Source organism: Fundulus heteroclitus, chromosome 9 (assembly GCF_011125445.2).
Source record: "Fundulus heteroclitus isolate FHET01 chromosome 9, MU-UCD_Fhet_4.1, whole genome shotgun sequence".
In the NCBI taxonomy this organism is placed as follows: domain Eukaryota; kingdom Metazoa; phylum Chordata; class Actinopteri; order Cyprinodontiformes; family Fundulidae; genus Fundulus; species Fundulus heteroclitus.
The window spans coordinates 8,435,192-8,454,848 of NC_046369.1; the positions used below are offsets into that span (position 1 = coordinate 8,435,192).

Consider the following 19,657-nt stretch of genomic DNA (forward strand, 5'->3'; position numbering starts at 1 on the left):
TTCCCAGGCTCTATAAAACGCTGCCGTCCACAGACTCCTGCAGAGGCCGTTGCATGTGGGGGGGGGGGGGGGGGGGGCGAGTCCTGAAATACTGAGCTCATATGAAAACAGATTAGATTTTTACACTCTTGTTTGCTATATTGTTGTTGTTTTTTTTTGGAAAAAAGCTTTTCAGCACATCAACTGTAACTCAGCCAGGACCCTTTTTATGTAAAAAAATGAAATTTAGGCTCAAAATTTGTTAATTTTTCTGAGTGAGGAGGACAATATGTTAATGTACATGAGTGCTGGGTTTTACAATGAGAGATTAATTTCTTAAAAAGAAGGCTTGCAAAGTTTTAACTTAAAAAAACAACAACAACAACCTTCAGGCTGAAATAAAGACAATCCTCGTCCATCGTCTACGGCTGTTTGTCCTTACAGGGTCACAGGGGGGCTGGTGCTTGTCTCCAGGTGTCACTGGGTGAAAACGGCGGTACAGTCTGGACGGGTCAGCAGTTCATCGCAGGGCAACACAGATTGACAACAATGCAAACACACAACACCTGTAGGAGCCAAAGTTCTCCAGAAAGCCTTTGGGATACCATACGGACTCATATTTTGTCTTCTTTTACGACAAACTTGTTGTCTATAGTCAGAGAATAAAGTTAAACTCTGGAGTCAAAAATAAATGTACGGTACTCTAGTACTACAGAGCCCTAGAGTGGTCATCGCAAAATGTTTTGCATGTTAAGAGAATGTGCGCTTGTTTAACTAAATTGTGCTCTCGTTCAACTATATTGTGCACTCGTTTTACTAAATCGTGTGCACAATTTACTAAATTGAGCTCTCATTTTAAGCATAGTAAAACGAGGGCACAATTTATTAAACGAGAGCACAATTTAGTGAACATGGTTATAGAACATTGTGTGCACGATCTACTTAAACGTGGCCACAATATGTAAAACATGCTCTCAATATTGTCTTGACACATGTAAACATGAGCACGTTATAATATATTTGAGATCTTGATCTACCAAAACGCACCCATGAATAATTAAAACGTGTGCTCGAATAAATAGGCCTACAACGGGATCACGTTTTATTAATTCGAGGGCTCAATTAAAGGAAACGTGCTCACAAATTATCATGACCTGAAAAAAAATATCACTTAAGGGGAGCTCTCCTGGGCTCCGTAGTACTCAGCTATTTAATGCTGTTATTTTTTTGTTATTCTGAATAATGTTTACCTTTATAACTCTAAAGGTTGTATTAAGAATATCGGACAGGATTTTTCTTTTAACATAGGTGTGAATTTCCTTGTGGTTCGTGGGGGAGTTTCCAGGGGAAAACACAGAGACTGAAGCTACACAGTTTTTCTTACCGTAGCTGTAAACTTTTTGGGGGCAGGATCAGCCAACTTCAGTTATTTTGGATAATCAATCATTATTAAACAACTCCTATAAGGAGATTTCACTGTGGAACCTGAATAACTCCATGCCAGGATTCAAACCCGGGACCCTTTTGCAACAGTTCAACCAGCTGTACCACCATACAGCCCCTAATGTCTCTACCCCTAACAATCTGATTATTCTGACAATCCCTGTTTTTTGTGATGTATAAAATTAGACAATTATCCACATTCTTAGTTAATACTTTGCTGAATCACCTTCTGATCTTACTGGAGCTCTCTTATATTTTTTTGGTAGGAGTCCATCAGCGCGGCACATCTTGACTGGGCAGTATTTGCCTGCTTCTCTTTACGAAAACAATCCGTATCTGTCGTGTGAAAAGTCCTCTTCACATCGCCTTTCACGTTTTCAATCAAGCTCAGGTCTCAGGTCAGAATGAAACGCTTTTAAACCGTAATCTTCTCGCGGTTGAAGCGTCGGGTCGCTGCAGTGCCCAAAGCTCATCTTCTTCATCTTCGTAGCTGTTTGTCGACGAACGGTTCGTAATTTTCTTAAACATGGCAGAGACCCCCAGGTCGGCACTGTTGATGCAGTCTTTTTCACTCACGTAAATAATATGTTGGTATTTTTCAGGCATAAATATACATACATGTCTTCAACATTTTTTAATGTCACCCTTTTTCTAATGTAGCAATTTTGTTCTTCCTGCAAAGCCTCCTGTCCTTCTTTTTTTTAATATTTTTCCCTTTGTGTGTATCAACATGGTTCCAAGTACGTTTCTCTTTGCTGGCGGGACGCAGGACTTTCTCCACTGAGACACAATAAAGGTAATTTGTATTCTGTATTGTTCTTGTTTTTTTTTGTTGATCTTATTTTTGCATCAAAAGTAACTTTTGTAAGTCCGGACAAAAGGTTCAACTTGCTTTTTTTTTCTTCCTACATTCTTTTGGGAGAATTTACAGGTGTTTTTGTTAAATTCACCAGCGCTTCAGATGTTAATCCTTGAATGGAAAAGGCTTCCATCTTTTCTTCACATGGCCCCGATATGTGAAGAATAGATTGCTGTCACATGTACTACACAGAAAGTACTTGCCAGAAATTCCTGTGGCTGCTTTAATGTTGCTGTAGGCCTCTCTGGTTGCTGTGGGGGAACCTCGCTCTGCCCATAGTTATTAATATTGTTTTAAACTGAATGAACTGATTGTAAATTAATACATTTTGATCATAAGGAATGTCTTAGTGAATGTAAGGGTTTGTGTTTGTCTCTTAAATGTACCATTTACCTTGTTTCCCCAGCTGTACCTCATCAGGTACATCATTTGCACCCTTTTGAATGGGTTCAGTTTTGGACTTTTGTAAATAAAGCTACATATTTTTTCACTAAAGGTACAGAAATGCAGAAATACAAACAAGGTATAATGTTGGATTCCACTAGGGTACAGCTGGAGCGTCAAAGCCTTTGTTCCGTTTTAGGTCCATTCTTCTTCCTCTATTTCTTAGCGTGTAGTCTTAAGCCTTCTTCAGCCACTGACGGGTTTTCTTCCTAGATTAACCTGCATTTTGTTCCTCTGGCCTGGGGCTACATAGGAAAGCCTTTCCCAAAGCATGATTCTGCAGCCACCCTGTTGTATAACCGGGTGAGGCTTTCAGGGGGATGTGCAGCGTTAGTATCCATGTGACTCACCTGACCAGACCGCCTTCCTCCTCCTTTTTGTTGGGTCCCCTAAACGACTTGTTATAAACTTGTTAGCAGACCTCTGCAGAGCTGAATATCATACTAATGAGTTGCAGGATGGTAGGACTCAACTTGGGACTCCCTTGGTTTCGATAAACGAGCGTATCTTGGCAGGTTTGGAGCTGAAACACGGAGTACAACAGTCAGATAACAGATCTCAGCGCTCTGTGAGATGTTTGAAGCTTGGAATATTGTCTTGCAACCGAACTCTGCTTTAAAATCATTCAGAAAAAAAACTCTCCCTGACATGTCTGCTGTGTTCCTTGGTTTTTATGATGCTGTTTGTTTTTTTCTGATGACGTCTAACAGAAAAGCTGCATTTTCACTGAGGTTCAATTAAACAGAGGCGGACTCAAATTAATATTTCAGGTTTTTATATGTCCAAAAATTAGGAAAATCTTACTTGTGTTTACACATTTATACATGTTTTTATTGACCTATCATAAAAAAACAATAAAATACACTGAAGTTTAAGGATGCGACGAAATGTGGAAAATTAATCGACTGAAAAATGCTTTTAACCAAAAAATGGAGTTTATAAACTTTGGTTATTTAGCATCTTTTCCCACTTTTCCTTTTACATAAACAATCCTTTCATGGTCCTAAACAGAAAACATGTTGTGAATTAATATATATTTTTTTTAAAAATCTGTATTTTTATAATACTTATATGAGTTGAATTATGTTTTACAAGCACCTCCTGTGGGACGGTCCCTTACGTCTCCATTAAAGGTCACTTTTAAGCAGTTGAAACAATGTCCTATTTTAGTCAAAGGGACATTTTGTCGTTATTATTTCGCCTTTGACTCGAGAGTCACCCAGAGGTTACAGCAGCCATGTTTTCCACAAACCTTTGATGAACTGAGGAGCTTAACATAGATCTCGGAGAGTGGCAACATAAAAATTGAATGATAATTGCATCACGCGGTCTAATGGCAGCTATTACAACAATAGCTGCCGGTGACCTGGAGGTACGGGATGAGAGGGAGGGAAGGGCCTCTGCGCTGACCTCCGCTCAGGGAAGGGCAAGCTCAGGCAACAGTCGGGGCGTCAGAGGGCTCGCCACCTCGTCTGCCGCCCCGAACCTTCAATTCAAAGCCTGACACAACAGCCAAGCATCGCTGTGACCCTGTGGGTGTGACACTCAACCTTTGCCTTAACCTCCTGACCGCCGGTCACAGCTGCAGCGGGAAGGTCAGGGTGCAGGGTCGACCGAGGGGGGGTGGGGGGGGGCTGATGGGTGAGAGATGAGGTGGGAGAAGATGGAGGGGCAGGAAATTGAGAAGAAAGATTGGAAAATGGACAATTGAGTGAGAGGAGATGATCGAAGGTGAGGAAGATGTGTTTAGGAGAGGTTGCTTCATTTGCATAAGGTTAGAGAAATTCAGTCGCTCCGGCTGCACGTAAAGAAAAGCACAAGCTTTTTAGTTTTATATATTATTATTTTCTACTGCAGTATTTCCATTTGTCTGTAAAATTTTGCCCGTCTGTCTGCTGAATTCAGTCTCTACTTTTTAAACTACTTTATGTTTTATTAGAGCAGCTGCTTTTCTTTGTGCATTGGTAAATGATCCTTCACTTACATATCTGCAGTGGGAAAAGTTGCTCCTTTTTTTTTTTTTTTTTTTTTTTTTTTTTTGCAGTTTGGTTGAGTTGACCTTTTAACTGAACTGTCAAGCGTGAAAGGCAAAGAACGTGAGACCACAGAGGTGCAAAGAAGACAAATGGGCTTGCCGTAACATTTCATGTGAAGATCAGCCATTGTGCCGGGCCCCACCCCCCCCCCCCACCCCCATATTCTCTAAGCTAACGCAGCTCGGTTGGCCCAACGGTGGCGATGGATTTTTTTTTTTTTTATGGGAAAATGAACATAATCACTGTTGCCCGGCTCAAATCATCTGCTGATTCAGTTCTTAATTAACAACTGGAAGCTCAGTGGGAAAAATCAATACAACATACAAACTGTTTAATTTAGAGTTGTGCAAGGATAAAGCCTTTTCTGTCCTAACCATACTAGACGTAAACATGTGGAGTTCCTAAACTCTGTGGATGTTTTATTTTGAACTGGCTATATGTGGAAAACTAATTTATGCCCTCAGTTATGTATGGGGGAAGTTTAGGTTTAAGTTTAGGGGGTGTGATGTCATGAACTTCTTTGAAATACAAGGAAATTGAAAAAGAAAACTCTGACACAGGTTGTCATTGGGTGGTTTTAGCAGAATGAGTTGAGAATAAACATAGAAATGATTCAGACACAATCTCCAATGGCCATCACAGTCTCTCAGACCCGAAATCCTGTGGTGCCAGCTGATGAGAAGAGCTATTAACAGGAGAAGCCTCTATTAGCTCAGCCCTGCTGACTGGTAAGGAATAATTATTTGCAATGAATGATTAATTTATTTTAATTTGAGGCATTTGCAGCATTGCCAGTACTTGTAGGGGTGCTGCAATTACTTATATATGTGCAGAGTATAAGAAAAATAGTTTTTAAAAAGCAGGATTTCTACATCTGATTTGCACATCCAGCTGATGTGAACAGCGTCTTAGCGACGAGTGATTATTTAACTGAGCTATCTTTGTCTCATAAAACCGTCTCCTCCCTCCTCCACTCCGATCCTTCGCCTGGAGCTTTGGCCGCCTCACTCTCCCTGTGTTGACTCTCCATCATGGCTGCAACCTTCTGCTCCAGCCTCCACACCTGCTCCCGGTACTTCCTGCGAATCTGCCTGTATGAACTCAAGGCTTTGCTGGAATGACAATCACCATCGATGTCTTGATTAGTTCCAACTCAAAGCGTCAGAGCAGTGTCCGCGCCGTCGACGTTTACCTGTGCGCCTGTGTGAGGCGAGCGATCTGCTCGGCGTTGTCCTTCCTGTGGGGGGAGCCGTCTGAGACAGCCGGGCTTAGGGAGTCGTGGACCATGGCCACCCTCCTCTTCAGGGCTTGTTCCCTTGGTAAACACAGAAAACGAGTAGATAAGGAGGAAGCTCGCTTAACAAAAGATGTTCACACAAAGTCAAAATGCAAAACAGTTTGAAAAGAGTTATTTTCATTATTTTTTTGCCCTGACTAGGATTGTATATTAAAATAAAGTATTCATCCACCAAGGTTAGAGGAGAGAGAGGAAGGTCCCTGAAGCGGCACACGCCGAGAGAAATACTTCACTTCTTTATGTTAAAGTCTGTTACCAAGCAACAGAACAAAAACCAACCATCGTTACATATCGCCATTTTATTACGGGCATTTCAACGTCGCTCCACACAGCAGCCTCCTCAAACACCAGGGCTTTTAATAAAAGCATTCACAATCCCGAGCTTTTTCCATTTTTCCCACACACTTAAATGTATTTTTATTGGGATTTTGTTTATCCAACCAAATAGAGTGTCGTTGTCAAGTGGACAAATGTTCCACATTTATTTACAGTGCAAATAGAAATCTAAAACGCGCGTTGTGAATTAGTGTTTAACCTCTTTTACTTACTGCTGACACGGCAAAAACAGCAGCGTGAAACCTGTGGAGAAATTTTTTTAGCAGGATTTGGTTATAAAACAATATCTTGAGCTTTAAGCATCCCTCTAGATGCTGTTCACTCCATCAACTGGAAACTGGAGCATCATGGCACAGGACGTGTCCGTAAACCTAAACTGACAGCCAGGGCAAGGAGCGCATTAATTAATCAGAGAATCGGACAAGAAACCCATGATAACTCTGGAGGAGCTGCAGAGATAAACATCTCAGGAGGTTGAATCTGTTGACAGGACAACTACTGTAATTGTTGCATACAATCCAGGCTTTTATGGAAGAATAACAAGAGGAAACCATATAAGGTCCCATAGACAGTTTGCCAAAAGCAACCGTGAAGATGCGGAAGAAGGAGCTCAGATCAGATCAGACCAAAATGTAACGCATTTCCCACGATGGAACATGGAGGCGGCAGCATCAGACTGCGGGATGGTTCTCATGAGCTTGGTCAGGGAAAATAGATGCAGCTAAAGGCAAGCTAATCCCACAAGAAATCCTGTCAGAAGCTGGAAAACGCTTGAGGAGAACCTACAGCGAAACCTGTTAAATTGATGCTCATATGCGAGCTCCATCCAATCTGACTGATTTTGAGTTTTGTAAAAAACAAGGATTAACAGTTTCAGTACCTAGAAGTTGGTCAAGAGATTCCCCAACAGACCTGCTGCTATAGTTGAAGCAAGATGCAGTTCTGCAAAACATCCGGGATGAACACAAATGCTAGTCATGAAACTAGTCATTGTTCTACTTAAATCATTATATAAATAAAAAATTACGATATATATTTAAGTCAAGACATAAACGTTCGTTTCGTAATAATATACGTACATGTACAATGTATGCAAACCCTCTGGCATGAGTCTGTGAAAAGGATTAATAAGACAAAAACACCAAAATAATCCTTTGTGAACAATGTTTTTTTTTATTAATTAAATGCTTATTGTGGAATCGTAGTAATTTTATGACTTTTAATTTAAATGCATGTACTGGGTTAGGCAGGGAAATCTATTGGCGAGCCCCACCAAGACTTTTTTTCACCAGCTGCCACTGGTTCAGACGTATGCAGAGATATGTTCTCACCTCTGTAGGACCACCTGTAGCTCTTTGAGAATGGGTCGAGTCAGAGAACTTGGGATTTCATCATCACAAACAGCTTTAGCAGCATCCTCACCAAACCTCTGAAACATAGTGAGCAGAAGAAAAAAAATAGGTTCAAAAAACCTGTGTAAGGATTTGTTTAATAATAAAAATGCAACAGCTTCAGTCGGTGTAAAGTTTTGGCTGGTCTGCATCAAGTGTTGTCACTTTGTGTGATGAAAATTTTGCATATGTAGAGAATAATTTGAGTGAATTGTCCTTTCCAATAGCAAACCAATTGAATCTACCAGGTAGGGCTGGACGATATATGAAAAAACAACAAAAAAAACAACGTATTGATAAAATAGGAATCATTAATTTGTTGATAATTATCGATATCGATCAATGTAAGTGAAGCCCTGACCATTTTATGTTGTTGGTTGTTGACCAATTTTTAAATAAAGAACACAAACACTGAATTGAAACTCAACCCTTTATTCAACCAACTTTTTACCAAAACTGCAACTTTAAAAAAGAGAAACAAGAAGCCGTGCTCTCTGAGCTTTGTGAAGGGGGCGGAGCTTGGTGACGGAGCGTTCCTGGGTCTGTGTTGTGATTGGTTGGGAGGATGTAATGACTGTAATATTAACCTACATGGCTAGAATGCATAAGGAAGGAAAACTGTTATTCTATTGGACTTTATACTGACCCTTTATTTCTATCATCGATATACGTCTATCGATCGATATAATACATTGTTATTCAATTATCGTCCAGCCCTACTACCAGGGAATAATAATTTAGAAGTAATCCCAGATACAAAGCAGAAATCTGGTTTGTAAAACTCTTTTGATCAACGGTGAATGGTGAAATCCATCCATCCATCCATAATTGTAGGGTTAAGGTGTGGCTGGCGTTCATCTCAAGCGAAGGGCAAAAAACATGGCCTCCTACTGGACAATGTTGTCAGTGCATTACAAGACAGGCAACCATTCACCTAAAGCCAATTGAAATAACTCTGCATGTGTGTTTTTGGATGGTCGGAGTACCTGGACAGAACCCATCCATGAACAGAGGGGACAATGCAAACGGCAGCGAAAAAGCCCAGGTTGAGATTTAGGCTTTTGTTCTTTATCTCTCTCTGAGGAAACTGTGCCATCTTGCATCCTGGTGACATTTCAGTCACAAATCGCCTCCTGTGAGGAGAGTAGTGGAGATCGAGTGCCGTGTGAACTGGGTGGCAAGCGACAGCTGGGGTCTACAATGTCAATTCACTGGCTGGAGCTGATGTTTAATGTGTGTTACCAAATAAATACAGTATATTCACAGCCTTAGCTCTGGGCCTCCACTCCTGGAGAGAGGTTCAGCTTTCTTCTCCTCTGGTGACGCTGCACTGGGGAAATGTCCGATGGATATTCCCACTCGGATGATCTTCAACTCCAAACTCTTGTAGAGTTTCTCCCCTCCTTCAAAGGAAGCGACATAGAATCCAAATGGGCCATGTTCAGGGCATCCATTGCAGATCCAGTTTGAGGGAACTGTGACCTGAAGCTTATCAGAACCACTTGCAACCAGAGGAGCCGTTGGTGGACACCTGTGGAGATGGAGGCCATCAAGCTGAAGAAGGAAGCCTTCGGGGCTTGGCTGGTTTTGGGGACACCAGAAACAGCTGACACAGAGGTCCCGCATGGCCAGAAGGAATATGGCTGCAGAAAGACAAACTTGGGATGTTGTGTTTTTGTTGACCTAAAGGTAGTTCAGGAAAACTGACGGGCGATTTAGAAAGGGGAAACGGGGCCCATTCCTGACTACGCTTGGTTTGGGAGGGGATTTCTAGACCCAGCCTTAGGATATTGACAAGTAATTGATGGAACAATAGGAAAATCTCCTTAAACCTATCTCTATTCCCTTAGTGGAGGAGTCAGAGTCTAAAGACTTTCAAGAAGCGGCGCTATGACCAGGAAAAAGGTAGTTATAAAAGAAAAGGGAGTTTTTGACAAAACTTATAACTAGAGTGGCCCATGTTACTCTGAGCTACCTTTATAGTTTTACTGCTATAGGCTTAGGCTACTGGAGGATATCAGGATCTAATTTTCTCACTCTATAGAGTTCTACTGTTCTTCAATTATGCATTATGTGTTGTCATTTCTGCTTTAACTTTCTGTTCTCTCTCTTTTATCTTCATAGTAGGTACACCTGGTCTGGCGTTCTGTTAACTGTGACATCATCCAGAGAAGACGGCTCACCCGCTACTACCATCTAATGTAGAACAGATTACTGGATCAATGTGTGCTTCTGTGCTTGTTTGTCTGTCTTGTTGTGTCTCTGCTCTGTCTTCTGTAACCCCAGTCGGTCGAAGCAGATGACCGTTCATACTGAGCCTGGTTCTGCCGGAGGTTTTCCTTCCCGTTATAATGGGGAGTTTTGTCTTCCCACTGTTGCTTCATGCTTGCTCAGTATGAGGGATTGGTGCAAAGCCATGTACAATGCAGACGACTCTCCCTGTGGCTCTACGCTTCCCCAGGAGTGAATGCTGCTTGTCGGGACTTTGATGCAATCAACTGGTTTCCTTATATAGGAAATTTTTGACCAATCTGTATAATCTGTATAATATGATTGAACTTGACTTTGTAAAGTGCCTTGAGATGACATGTTTCATGATTTGGCGCTATATAAATAAATAAAATTTAATTTAATTGAATTGAATTGAAAATGTGTTCAAGGGATCACATTTCACAGGGACTCGGCTAGAGCCACCCATTCTCCCATGGAGAGGATCTGACGCCACAGTCCTGGACAAGAGAATGTTTCATTACAAGGTGTCGTTTTTTGCTTTATGCAGATGACATAGTTCTGTTGGGTTCCTCAAGCCGTGACCTTCAGCAGGCACTGGAGCAGTTCACAGCTGAGAGTGTGAAGCAGCCAGGATGTGGGTCAGCTCCTCTAGATCTGAGCTCATGGTTCTTAACCGGAAACCAGTGGACTCCTCCCTTCGAGCCGGGGGAGTCGGCCTCCATCTCAAGCAGAGGAGTTCAGTCATCTTGGTGTCTAGGTGACGAGTGACAGTAGGACAAAGCGGGGGATGGACGGAAGGGTGGGGACCTTGTCTGCAGTAAAAAGAAGGTGCTCCTCTGGTTTTTCTTTATAAAGACAGCCAAACTTAATTTAATTCAGCTTTGTTCCTGTTTGCTCAAATTGTGTGGCAATTTACAACAAGTCTGTCTTGAATGCAGTTATTTAAATCAGTTCTAGTACAGATCAAAAAGTAGGACTCGGGGCCTGTGTGAATCCTGAATTTTAGCCACTCATTCAGGTTTTTTTTCTCTCCATCTTTTGACAGACAGAGGTGAGAGGTGTGACTTCCTGCTGCAGGGACACGACGGCCGAGCAGAAGACCTTGAGGAACTAAAATATCTGACTCGGCCTGGAGGGATTCTGCTTTGGTAGACGTGATTTCCCAGGTGGGACAGCCGGATTTGAATCGGGTCTCCCACACGAGCGTGGCCCCCTGCTCCCTCTCGGCCCTTTCACCTTGACTTTATATTATTTGCTCACATCTTATAAAAAGGAAGTGAGCTTGGCAGCTGTAGGGCTGTTTGATACCTGTTCGGTCTTCCGATCCTCCGCCTCCTCTCTGAGATTTTCTGGGATGAAAACTCCAGCTGCTTCCTGGGACTTCAGTCCCATTAAACTCCACTCGAGGCATCTCAGCTCCTTCTCCTTCAGGCGAATTAAAGCTCGAAGATCCGACATCTCCTCCTGAACACGGGCAGTCAAACAATTATCCATGACAAACAAGGAAAATTAATCATATATTTTGCCCTACATGATACAACCAATGCCTTAAAACCAAACTCTATTATTAGCTTTTAATTAATTTAAATAAGAAGGGTAATAATAGGTTTTTGTGATCATATGCTGACTGATTGCCGCTCCATATATCCACAATTTTAGTGTTTCAGTTGGTTGTGATGGTTCCTGTCGTTTACTATTCATTAAATTGATCGTATTAAAACGTGTTTTTGTGTTGAGGGTACAGTAAAAACTGCTGGCAGGAGAAGCATTTCAGAACAATGAGGAAATCTACATTATTATACAATGACCGTCAATAGCTACTCCACATCAGCCACTAATCAGGTTGTAGACCTGAATATTTCCTCTTTCTCAAGGAATTTACAGAATGGGGGAAAATATTTAAAAGAAAAGTCTGGTACTTCTAAATGTGTAATTTTTTTTTAAATTTTGTCATGAAAAATCTTTGTAAGGCAAAGTAGTTAATATTTAATTTGTGTCTGAAACTGGAGTTGAGCAGCAATAATTGTCACCATTTATCCATCCAATTGTAAAGGAACAAGTTCACAAAGAGAGGGTCAACAACTCTGTTTGCTCCTTGTTGTTAATTAAACACAAACTCAATAAAAATTAAAATGGGCTTTTCCGAGGCCATTGAATTTCCATTGCATGTTTCCTGTTGGACCTTGGAAATTCCTAATTCAGAGTAGAAATCTTAACAAACATTGAGCATAAAAAGAAAAAAAGAACTATAATGCCTTCGTCTTGCCTTATAGTTATAGTTATAGGCGTAGTTATACACCTATAACTATAACCTATATAGTTATATATAAGTTATATAACTATAACCTATATACATTTGTGCTCCAGCACAAATGTTGGAACTACACCTCTCCAGAGTTGAGAATATTCTTGTTTATTACGGTTTGATTGATTGTTGGCAATACAAGCTAATAACTATGTTTTTATCAACACTGAACGGGATGCAAAGTGTCAGGCGTGCTAATAAATAGTTTACACATGCAAATTTCTCTCTCTTTTCAACAAACTGCAGCCATGTTGGAATGGAAATGCTCGGAGACGTCCTAATTTGTAAGTCAGGGTTCTGTCTTCATGGCATGGTTCTTGTTTCTATCCAAGGCTTCAATAAAAAAAAACAGCATATTTCACAATAAAGCATCACTGTTCTTTTACTATTCTGTCATATTAGGAGATATCGGCACTAAAAGTTAATTTAGAAACTTGAAGGGGAGGTTGTACTGAATTATGCAGTAAAATATTTTAGTTTCTTTCTCCAGCTGATTAAAACAATGCCACAAAGTAATCTTTTTTTTTTTTTTATTTGTATTTTGCAGCTCCTACCCTGACTGAGATCAGCTCGTAAAACAGCGAAGCTTTCTCCCTCTTGCTCTCAGGAGGATTGCTGCTATCCTTCATCATGAAGCCCCATCTGGGCCCAGCTGGTTGACCGGCTTCTGAGCCCAGCTTGACCTCTGCTCCTGGACCTGGCTTCGGCAGAAAAACGGCTGCCCGCTCCCTCTTCAGCCGCTCGATTTGTCGTCGGAGAGCCGCTTCTCGATCCGCTTCTCGATCCGCTGATTCTGCAGCTCTGTGGCATCGGTAGATGTTAACGTGTTAATGTATCATCTCCTCCGTATTACTGCACCCTAAGCAACGTCACCTCTGCCTGGAGTGACTCTTTGTCTCCTCGGTGACTCCAGCTGTGGAGAACGAAGTGGATAACTCCTCGGTTTGCATCTCTGGGTTCTGAGCTGCCGGACCGTCAGTCTGCCGTGTGCCACCAACCGGCTCTGCTTGAAGGAAAACGCACGACTCAGACGCTTTTCAGTGTGTGAAAGATGTTCAAAGCTGGCATTTGTATAACGCATAATGATCACCTTCTGAGCGCATCTCCAGAGGGAGGCTTTGCTGCGCCTTGGCTTCATAAAGGTACATCAGCTCGCCGTAGGCGTCCTCACACTCCTCACTGTCAGCCGAACAGATTGTTTGATGAGACGGGCCTGCTTAGTAACGTCAGACCGCCGCTCAGCTCGTTGTGACTGACTTCAACAAGTCTTTTAAACACACGACTTAACGCAGAATCTCTCTGCAGACAAGTTTACGTGCCGATGTGTCGGGTGTGATCATTAAATACCATTTTCTGAGAGCCGTCTGCAGGGCGGAGCAGTGAGACTCCAGTCTGCTCAGTTTCGTCGTCATCTGCTCCGAATCCGCCTTCCTTCGCTCCAGAGCCGCAGTCAGACGTTCGTTTCTGGCCTTCAGCCTCTCGATGCATCTGAGATACCAGGAGGGAGGATGGGTGGTGTTAAAGTTTTATGTCAGGGATGAACAATGCATCTGCATTAACATGGATATCAGCTGATATTAGTGATATTTTAACATGTCAGTACCGATCCCATAGATAAAACTGGGCCACGGTGTTTGTTTCCATCTTGTTGCTGTCTGTGTTTCAGGAGAGGCTTGGCCATGTGGGTTTTTGTGTGGTGATGTGACCGTGATGCAGCGCAGGATTGTGATGTTTAACTGAAGCCCTTTGAATCGTCTTAGTACTGAAAAGTGCTTTAGAAATAAACACGCCTTACTTTGCCTTGAAGCTGAGATGAAATGTCAGATGTCATGTTTAAGGTGTCGATAGGGTAGGAAAGTATACATAATATTGTTTATAGCAGGTGTCGGTTATTTCTGCTATAGAGTGGGTATCGGGTTTTTATTTTTTTCATGTTCTCCACCCGACTGCGAGACAAATTTCCCTACGGGGGCAACAATAAGGTTATTCTGATTATTCTAACAACAATATTAATGTCAAATATCGATATCAGCCCAAACATTTTACATCGGTTCATCCCTAGTTTTAAATTGTACAAACGATATAACTCCAACAGGATAAAAAGCAACTTTAGTCAATGTTTTGAGTCAAAACTTCAGCAACATTTCAAGGAAAAAGAGTGATTCATGGTTAATTAATGATCTTTTGCATTAAATTTATACTTTATAGGGTATACAGACTGTCTGATCTTTATAAAAAGAACACTGTAATGTCTTTTGAGCAACTTAAAACCATTTTTTCCGATCCCATCAAAGCATTTTCTTTTTCAAATATCTTCAATTCAAGAATTTTATTAGGACCAGGCAGGGCAACTTAAACTTAAACCTCCTTCATTTTCCTTTCTTGAAGGCATGATATTAAACGACTTAAGCGGTAAAGGTCAGGTCTCTGTGTTATATAAATTGTTAATGAATACATCCAAGGAATCGTCTCTAAACATACTTGCGGCATGGAGGAATGACCTTCGAGTAGACGTATCTGAGGATGAGTGGTTTGAATCATGCTCCCTAGCTCTAACTCAGACAATTAATGTGCAATTCAGACTCCTTCAATACAATGGTGAACCAAAATTGCATTATTTCAACATCCCAGATACCTGAATCAAACGTGGAATTGAAAGGGACTCCTTATTCCATTGTGTGTGGGAGTGCTCAAAGGTAAAAGACTTTTGGAAAATAATATTTAATTTACTTAGTGAAATTACTGGTTCTACAATCCCTTTGGATCCTAAATTGTGCGTTCTGAATATATACCCAAAAGACTTTGTACCGATTGCAAACACACCCTGTCTACTTTTAAAACTAGGCTTGAAACTTTCCTTTTTGACAAAGCTTATAGTTAGAGTTGCTTTGTCAACTGTATACAGAACTGTATGCAGTTCAGTGCAGTGAGGAATGTTCTGATCTTTATATTGGAGAAACCAAACAACCACTTCACAGACGCATGGCTCAACAGGAGAGCTACCTCCTCAGGACAAGACTCTGCTTTCCACCTACACCTTAAGGACAAAGGTTACTCTTTTGAGGAACAAAATGTTCACATTTTGGACAAAGAAGACAGATGGTTTGAAAGGGGTGTGAAGGAAGCCATCTACGTCAAGAGAGAAAACCAACCTTAAACAGAGGAGGAGGCCTTAGGTTCCAACTCTCAAAAACTTACAACACAGCTATAGGATTAATTCCGGCCAATCATCACCTTAACTCTCACTCTCATTCAGGTGATCAAAACATCGCTCCTTTAAGCCAAGCCAACAACAACCCTACCGACTCCTCGTTACAGAGGAATGGACCAGTTTTGGTTCAATCTGCTGGCTTAATGGCTTTAACGACCGCCCATTACTAAGGGGTGGACCTGTTTCTGTTGAATTTGCATGTTATCTAAGCCATTACAAGGCCTTTATTAGGCAGTAGTATAAATCTTGGTACTCCACATTACTCCAGACTTTTTGAATTGAGAAAGCTTCCTGGATAGGAAGCGAAACGTCTTCAAACTTCGCAAAACAAGTACAGTTGTTTTGTTTTTTACTTTTTTTGGAATGACCATGACCTGGATGACTAAGAATCTTCCCCAGCAGTGGCTCATGTTACCCTGAGCTATCTTTGTAGCTATGCTGCTATAGGCTTAGGCTGCTGGAGGAACTCAGGGTCTATTTTTCTCACTCTGCTGAGTTCTCCTACTGTTCTCCAATTTCCATTGTTTGTTGTTATTTTAAACTTTTGACTTGTTCTTTATAATTTTTCTCTTCATAGTAGGTTCACCTGGACAGGCGTTCTGTTAGCTGTGACATCATCAAGAGGAGGCAGATCATCTGCTATTACCATATAGCATAGAAAGGATTCCTGGATCAATGTGTGCTTCTGTGCTTTTGTGTCTCTGCTCTGTCTTCACTGACCCCCAGTGGGTCGAGGCAGATGACCGTTGACATTGAGCCTGGTTCTGCTGGATGTTTTTCCTCCCTGTTAAAGGGGAGTTTTTCTCTACACTGTCGCTTCATGCATGCTCAGTATGAGGGATTGCTGCAAAGCCATCAACAATGCAGACGACTGTCCACTGTGGCTCTACGCTCTTTCAGGATGAGTGAATGCTGCTTGGAGAGACCTGATGCAACCTACTGGGTTTCCTTAAATAGGAAACGTTTTGACCAATCTGTATGAGTGACTGAATTTGACTTTGTAAAGTGGACTAAGAAGAAATTTGTTGTGAATTGGTGCTAAATAAATAAAATTAAACTGAATTGATTCAGAGTTGCAAAGATCGGGAAGAAGTGAGTTCCAGAGATGGGGAGCAGAGCAGCTGAAGGCCCTGCACTCGGTCTCACCTGTTCAGTCGCTCGGTCTCTGACTCCAGGCTGATGGGGCTGGGGCAGGGACTGCTGGGGCAGGGACTGCTGGAGCAGACAGAGCCCAGCGGAGACCCGTCCCCACCCAGAGACAAAGGTGTTGCAGCTCGGGATGTTCTTCTGTGAAGTAAAGGTGAACCAGGGTAGGAGGGAGGTGGTCGGTCTGGACTGAGAGCCCCCGAAGGAGGCCGGTATGAAGGAGAATATCTGTCAGACCTCCAGGCCTTGTGGAGACCAACCAACTGGAGTACAAAAATAAAACACCAGCATTTATTTTGATTCGGGTCTATTAAAATTTGAGCTGAAATACAAAAAAACTGTACAATATAAAAACAGTGAAACAAGCCATATTAAAGTCTGAAACATTTCCCCCCACCTTGTTTTTCTCCTCTTCCAGTGAGTAAATGTTGCTTTGAGCTCTCTGCAGCTCTTCACTGTGACTCGGCAAGTTGTTCCTGGGTACAGAATCATGTTTTTCCAGATTCAGCAAGTCCTCCAAGTTCTGATCCTTTGGCATCCCCGAAGAACATGAAATCCCAAAGTCTCTCTCCAGCATCTCCAGCATCTGCAACCAGTGATAATATATTTACAAATCTCGGTGCTTCAAAGTTTGTGAATTAATTTCTTTCGCAATACATCCAGAATGTCTTTTTTTACATCAGTGTGTTGAAATGAGTTGTGTCAGACATGGGGTGTTTGCCTGCAGTTCATCACCTGGGTGGCTTTGGTCCAGTTCTCCTGAGCAGCTCTCAGGTGCTCTGTGGGCTTATTCTGGTCAGAGGCTGTGATTGGAGCGGCCCAGGTCCTCCTGAAGCTGATCGAGTCCTCCACGGATGATAAAACCTCCTGCAGCTGCGTCCAGACGACACCACCGCCCCCTAGTGGGCGTAAAGTAGAGGTGCAGCGATAAAACGTTCAGTTCAACTCCAGAGCAGCTCATGAATCTTTACAACAGGGGCTTTTAATAACTTTTAGCAGAAATTATACAAGAATGTTTTATATAAGAAAAAATTAATAAATCAGTTCTGCCAATGTATTTTACTATGACACTGATAGAACACAGACTATCTTTCTTTTTAACCATATATCATGTGCTTTGTTTTTTTAAGTGTACAACATATTTTTATTTACAATAGTGGTTTTCCATTGTTCTAACCCCAAAAAAGAAATTGAAAATAAATAAAAATAAATAAAGTTTAATTTCAAATGAAAACATGATTTTATCGTGTATGTTGGGTTATAGCAGTTTACAAAAGTATTGAACCTTTTCACCATTTGTCACTTTAGAACTGCAAACATTTTAGCTGAATTATTTGGTGATAATGGTGAAATGGAAAGAAAAAAAGAATATACATGGTTTTAAATTTTTTTTTTTACATGTCTAAAAAGTGTAAATTACAGCAGCCCTCATGTTTCAGTCCTCTCTCTGCAGTAATCTGTGCAGCCTTTATGTCTCATTGCACATCAAATAAAATATTTTTTTCTTCCAATCTTCTTTGCAGATCATCTCAGTCGAATTTTTTTCAAGCATTGCCGCAGATTCTCTGTTGGATTTAAGGTCTGAACTTTGGGCCAGTTTGACACGTGTTTACAGGCGGATGTACAATGTTACGTTTTTCTCCACATGTAGTAGAGACATATGTGGGTAAAACCATTCAGTTCTGGTCCTACTTGGCCATAGTATCTTCTTCTACATGTCCCGTAAAGAAACAAAAGCTTCCTCCACAAGGGAAAGAGTTACGGCACGCACGACTGAAAGTTGTTCATTCATTTTCCCACCTGAGCTGTGGATCACTGCAACCCCTCCAGAGTAACTTTGTATCTGTCTGAGCTGCTTCACCCGTACTTGCCATCGCTTGCTCTTAGACCAGATGCTTTTGACTGTCCCCAAGGCAGTTTATAAATCCAGAGCGAGGAGTCCAGATTCTTTGCAGTTTTGGCCTTTAAAGAGTGAAATGAGCTGGTGCTGCAGGACAAACAGGCTCCGTTTCTTGTTGTTTTAAAACTTGTTTAAAAATGCACCTTTGCTTCGTGGCCTTTAACCAAGTGTGAGGCGTCATCTGCATGTTAATCCTTTACCCTTTGCAATGAACCTGTGATTTGTGAAACCCTCTATTGCTCCTATGTGATAACTTGAATTAGTTTTATTGTTCTATTGGTGTTCTTTTTCTTACATTGTTTTGCTCAGCATTTTGGTCGGCTGTTAAACTGCTTTACAAATGAAGTGGCATGGTGACCATGGACCTCAGAATCATGCTCTCCTTGCCCAGCCTTTTATTTTAGGTCCTGCCGTAGCAGATTTTCAGCTTAGCTCTTACTATTTGTGCTCTGTGAGACTTTTAAAGCTTGGCATGTTGTTTGATAACCTGAAACTTGTTCACTAATTTTCTCTAACAGACCCTCATGGATGACCTCAGACTAGATTACACACAGGAGGACTCTGGTTAGTGAATAGCTGATGGGTGATGTCTGAACACAATTGGTTATTTCGGGCTATCAGAATTAAAGGAGGTGAAAACAAACATGGGCGGCACAGCTGGACAGCGGACAGCTTTGCATCAAGGAGGTCCTTGGTTCAAATCTTGGCCTGGTTCATTCTGCATGGAGTTTGCATGTTCTCTCTGTGCATGCGTGGTTTCTCTCCAGGTACTCCAGCTTCCTCCCGCAGTTAAACATCATGACCTTGGGTATGAGTGGGTGGGTGCGGCCTTCATCTGGTGTATCTCTGTGACGGACTGCCAACATGCTCATTTATTTTCTTTTCACTCAACAATGATGTGCTACATTGTGTTGGTTAGTCACAAAGTAGAGCACAGAATGTTAAGGATGTGAATATTTCTCACAATGGTTTAAAGAGAGACATAAGGGTATATGTTCTGTCACTTTTTAATCCGATTTTGATGGATTAAAAGTGGGCGGGACGATTAAAAAGGGGCGGGGCTTATTTTTTAATTGAC

The 19,657-nt window shown here is 41.6% G+C and overlaps 1 protein-coding gene across 1 annotated transcript in view; it reads right to left on the reverse strand.

The window, feature by feature from the left end:
* Positions 1 to 3,483: 3,483 nt before the first annotated feature.
* ushbp1 (Usher syndrome 1C binding protein 1) overlaps positions 3,484 to 19,657 on the reverse strand; it is a 31,603-nt gene continuing 15,429 nt past the window's right edge. The window contains exons 4-14 of the mRNA XM_036141653.1: positions 17,388 to 17,578; positions 17,077 to 17,265; positions 16,680 to 16,942; positions 13,670 to 13,810; positions 13,413 to 13,501; positions 13,196 to 13,325; positions 12,877 to 13,123; positions 11,326 to 11,481; positions 7,726 to 7,823; positions 5,954 to 6,076; positions 3,484 to 5,873 (exon numbers count right to left, since the gene is read on the reverse strand). Of these exons, the coding sequence (XP_035997546.1) occupies positions 5,708 to 5,873; positions 5,954 to 6,076; positions 7,726 to 7,823; positions 11,326 to 11,481; positions 12,877 to 13,123; positions 13,196 to 13,325; positions 13,413 to 13,501; positions 13,670 to 13,810; positions 16,680 to 16,942; positions 17,077 to 17,265; positions 17,388 to 17,578 (1,793 nt within the window). The 3' untranslated portion in view covers positions 3,484 to 5,707. The remainder of the gene's footprint in view (positions 5,874 to 5,953; positions 6,077 to 7,725; positions 7,824 to 11,325; positions 11,482 to 12,876; positions 13,124 to 13,195; positions 13,326 to 13,412; positions 13,502 to 13,669; positions 13,811 to 16,679; positions 16,943 to 17,076; positions 17,266 to 17,387; positions 17,579 to 19,657) is intronic.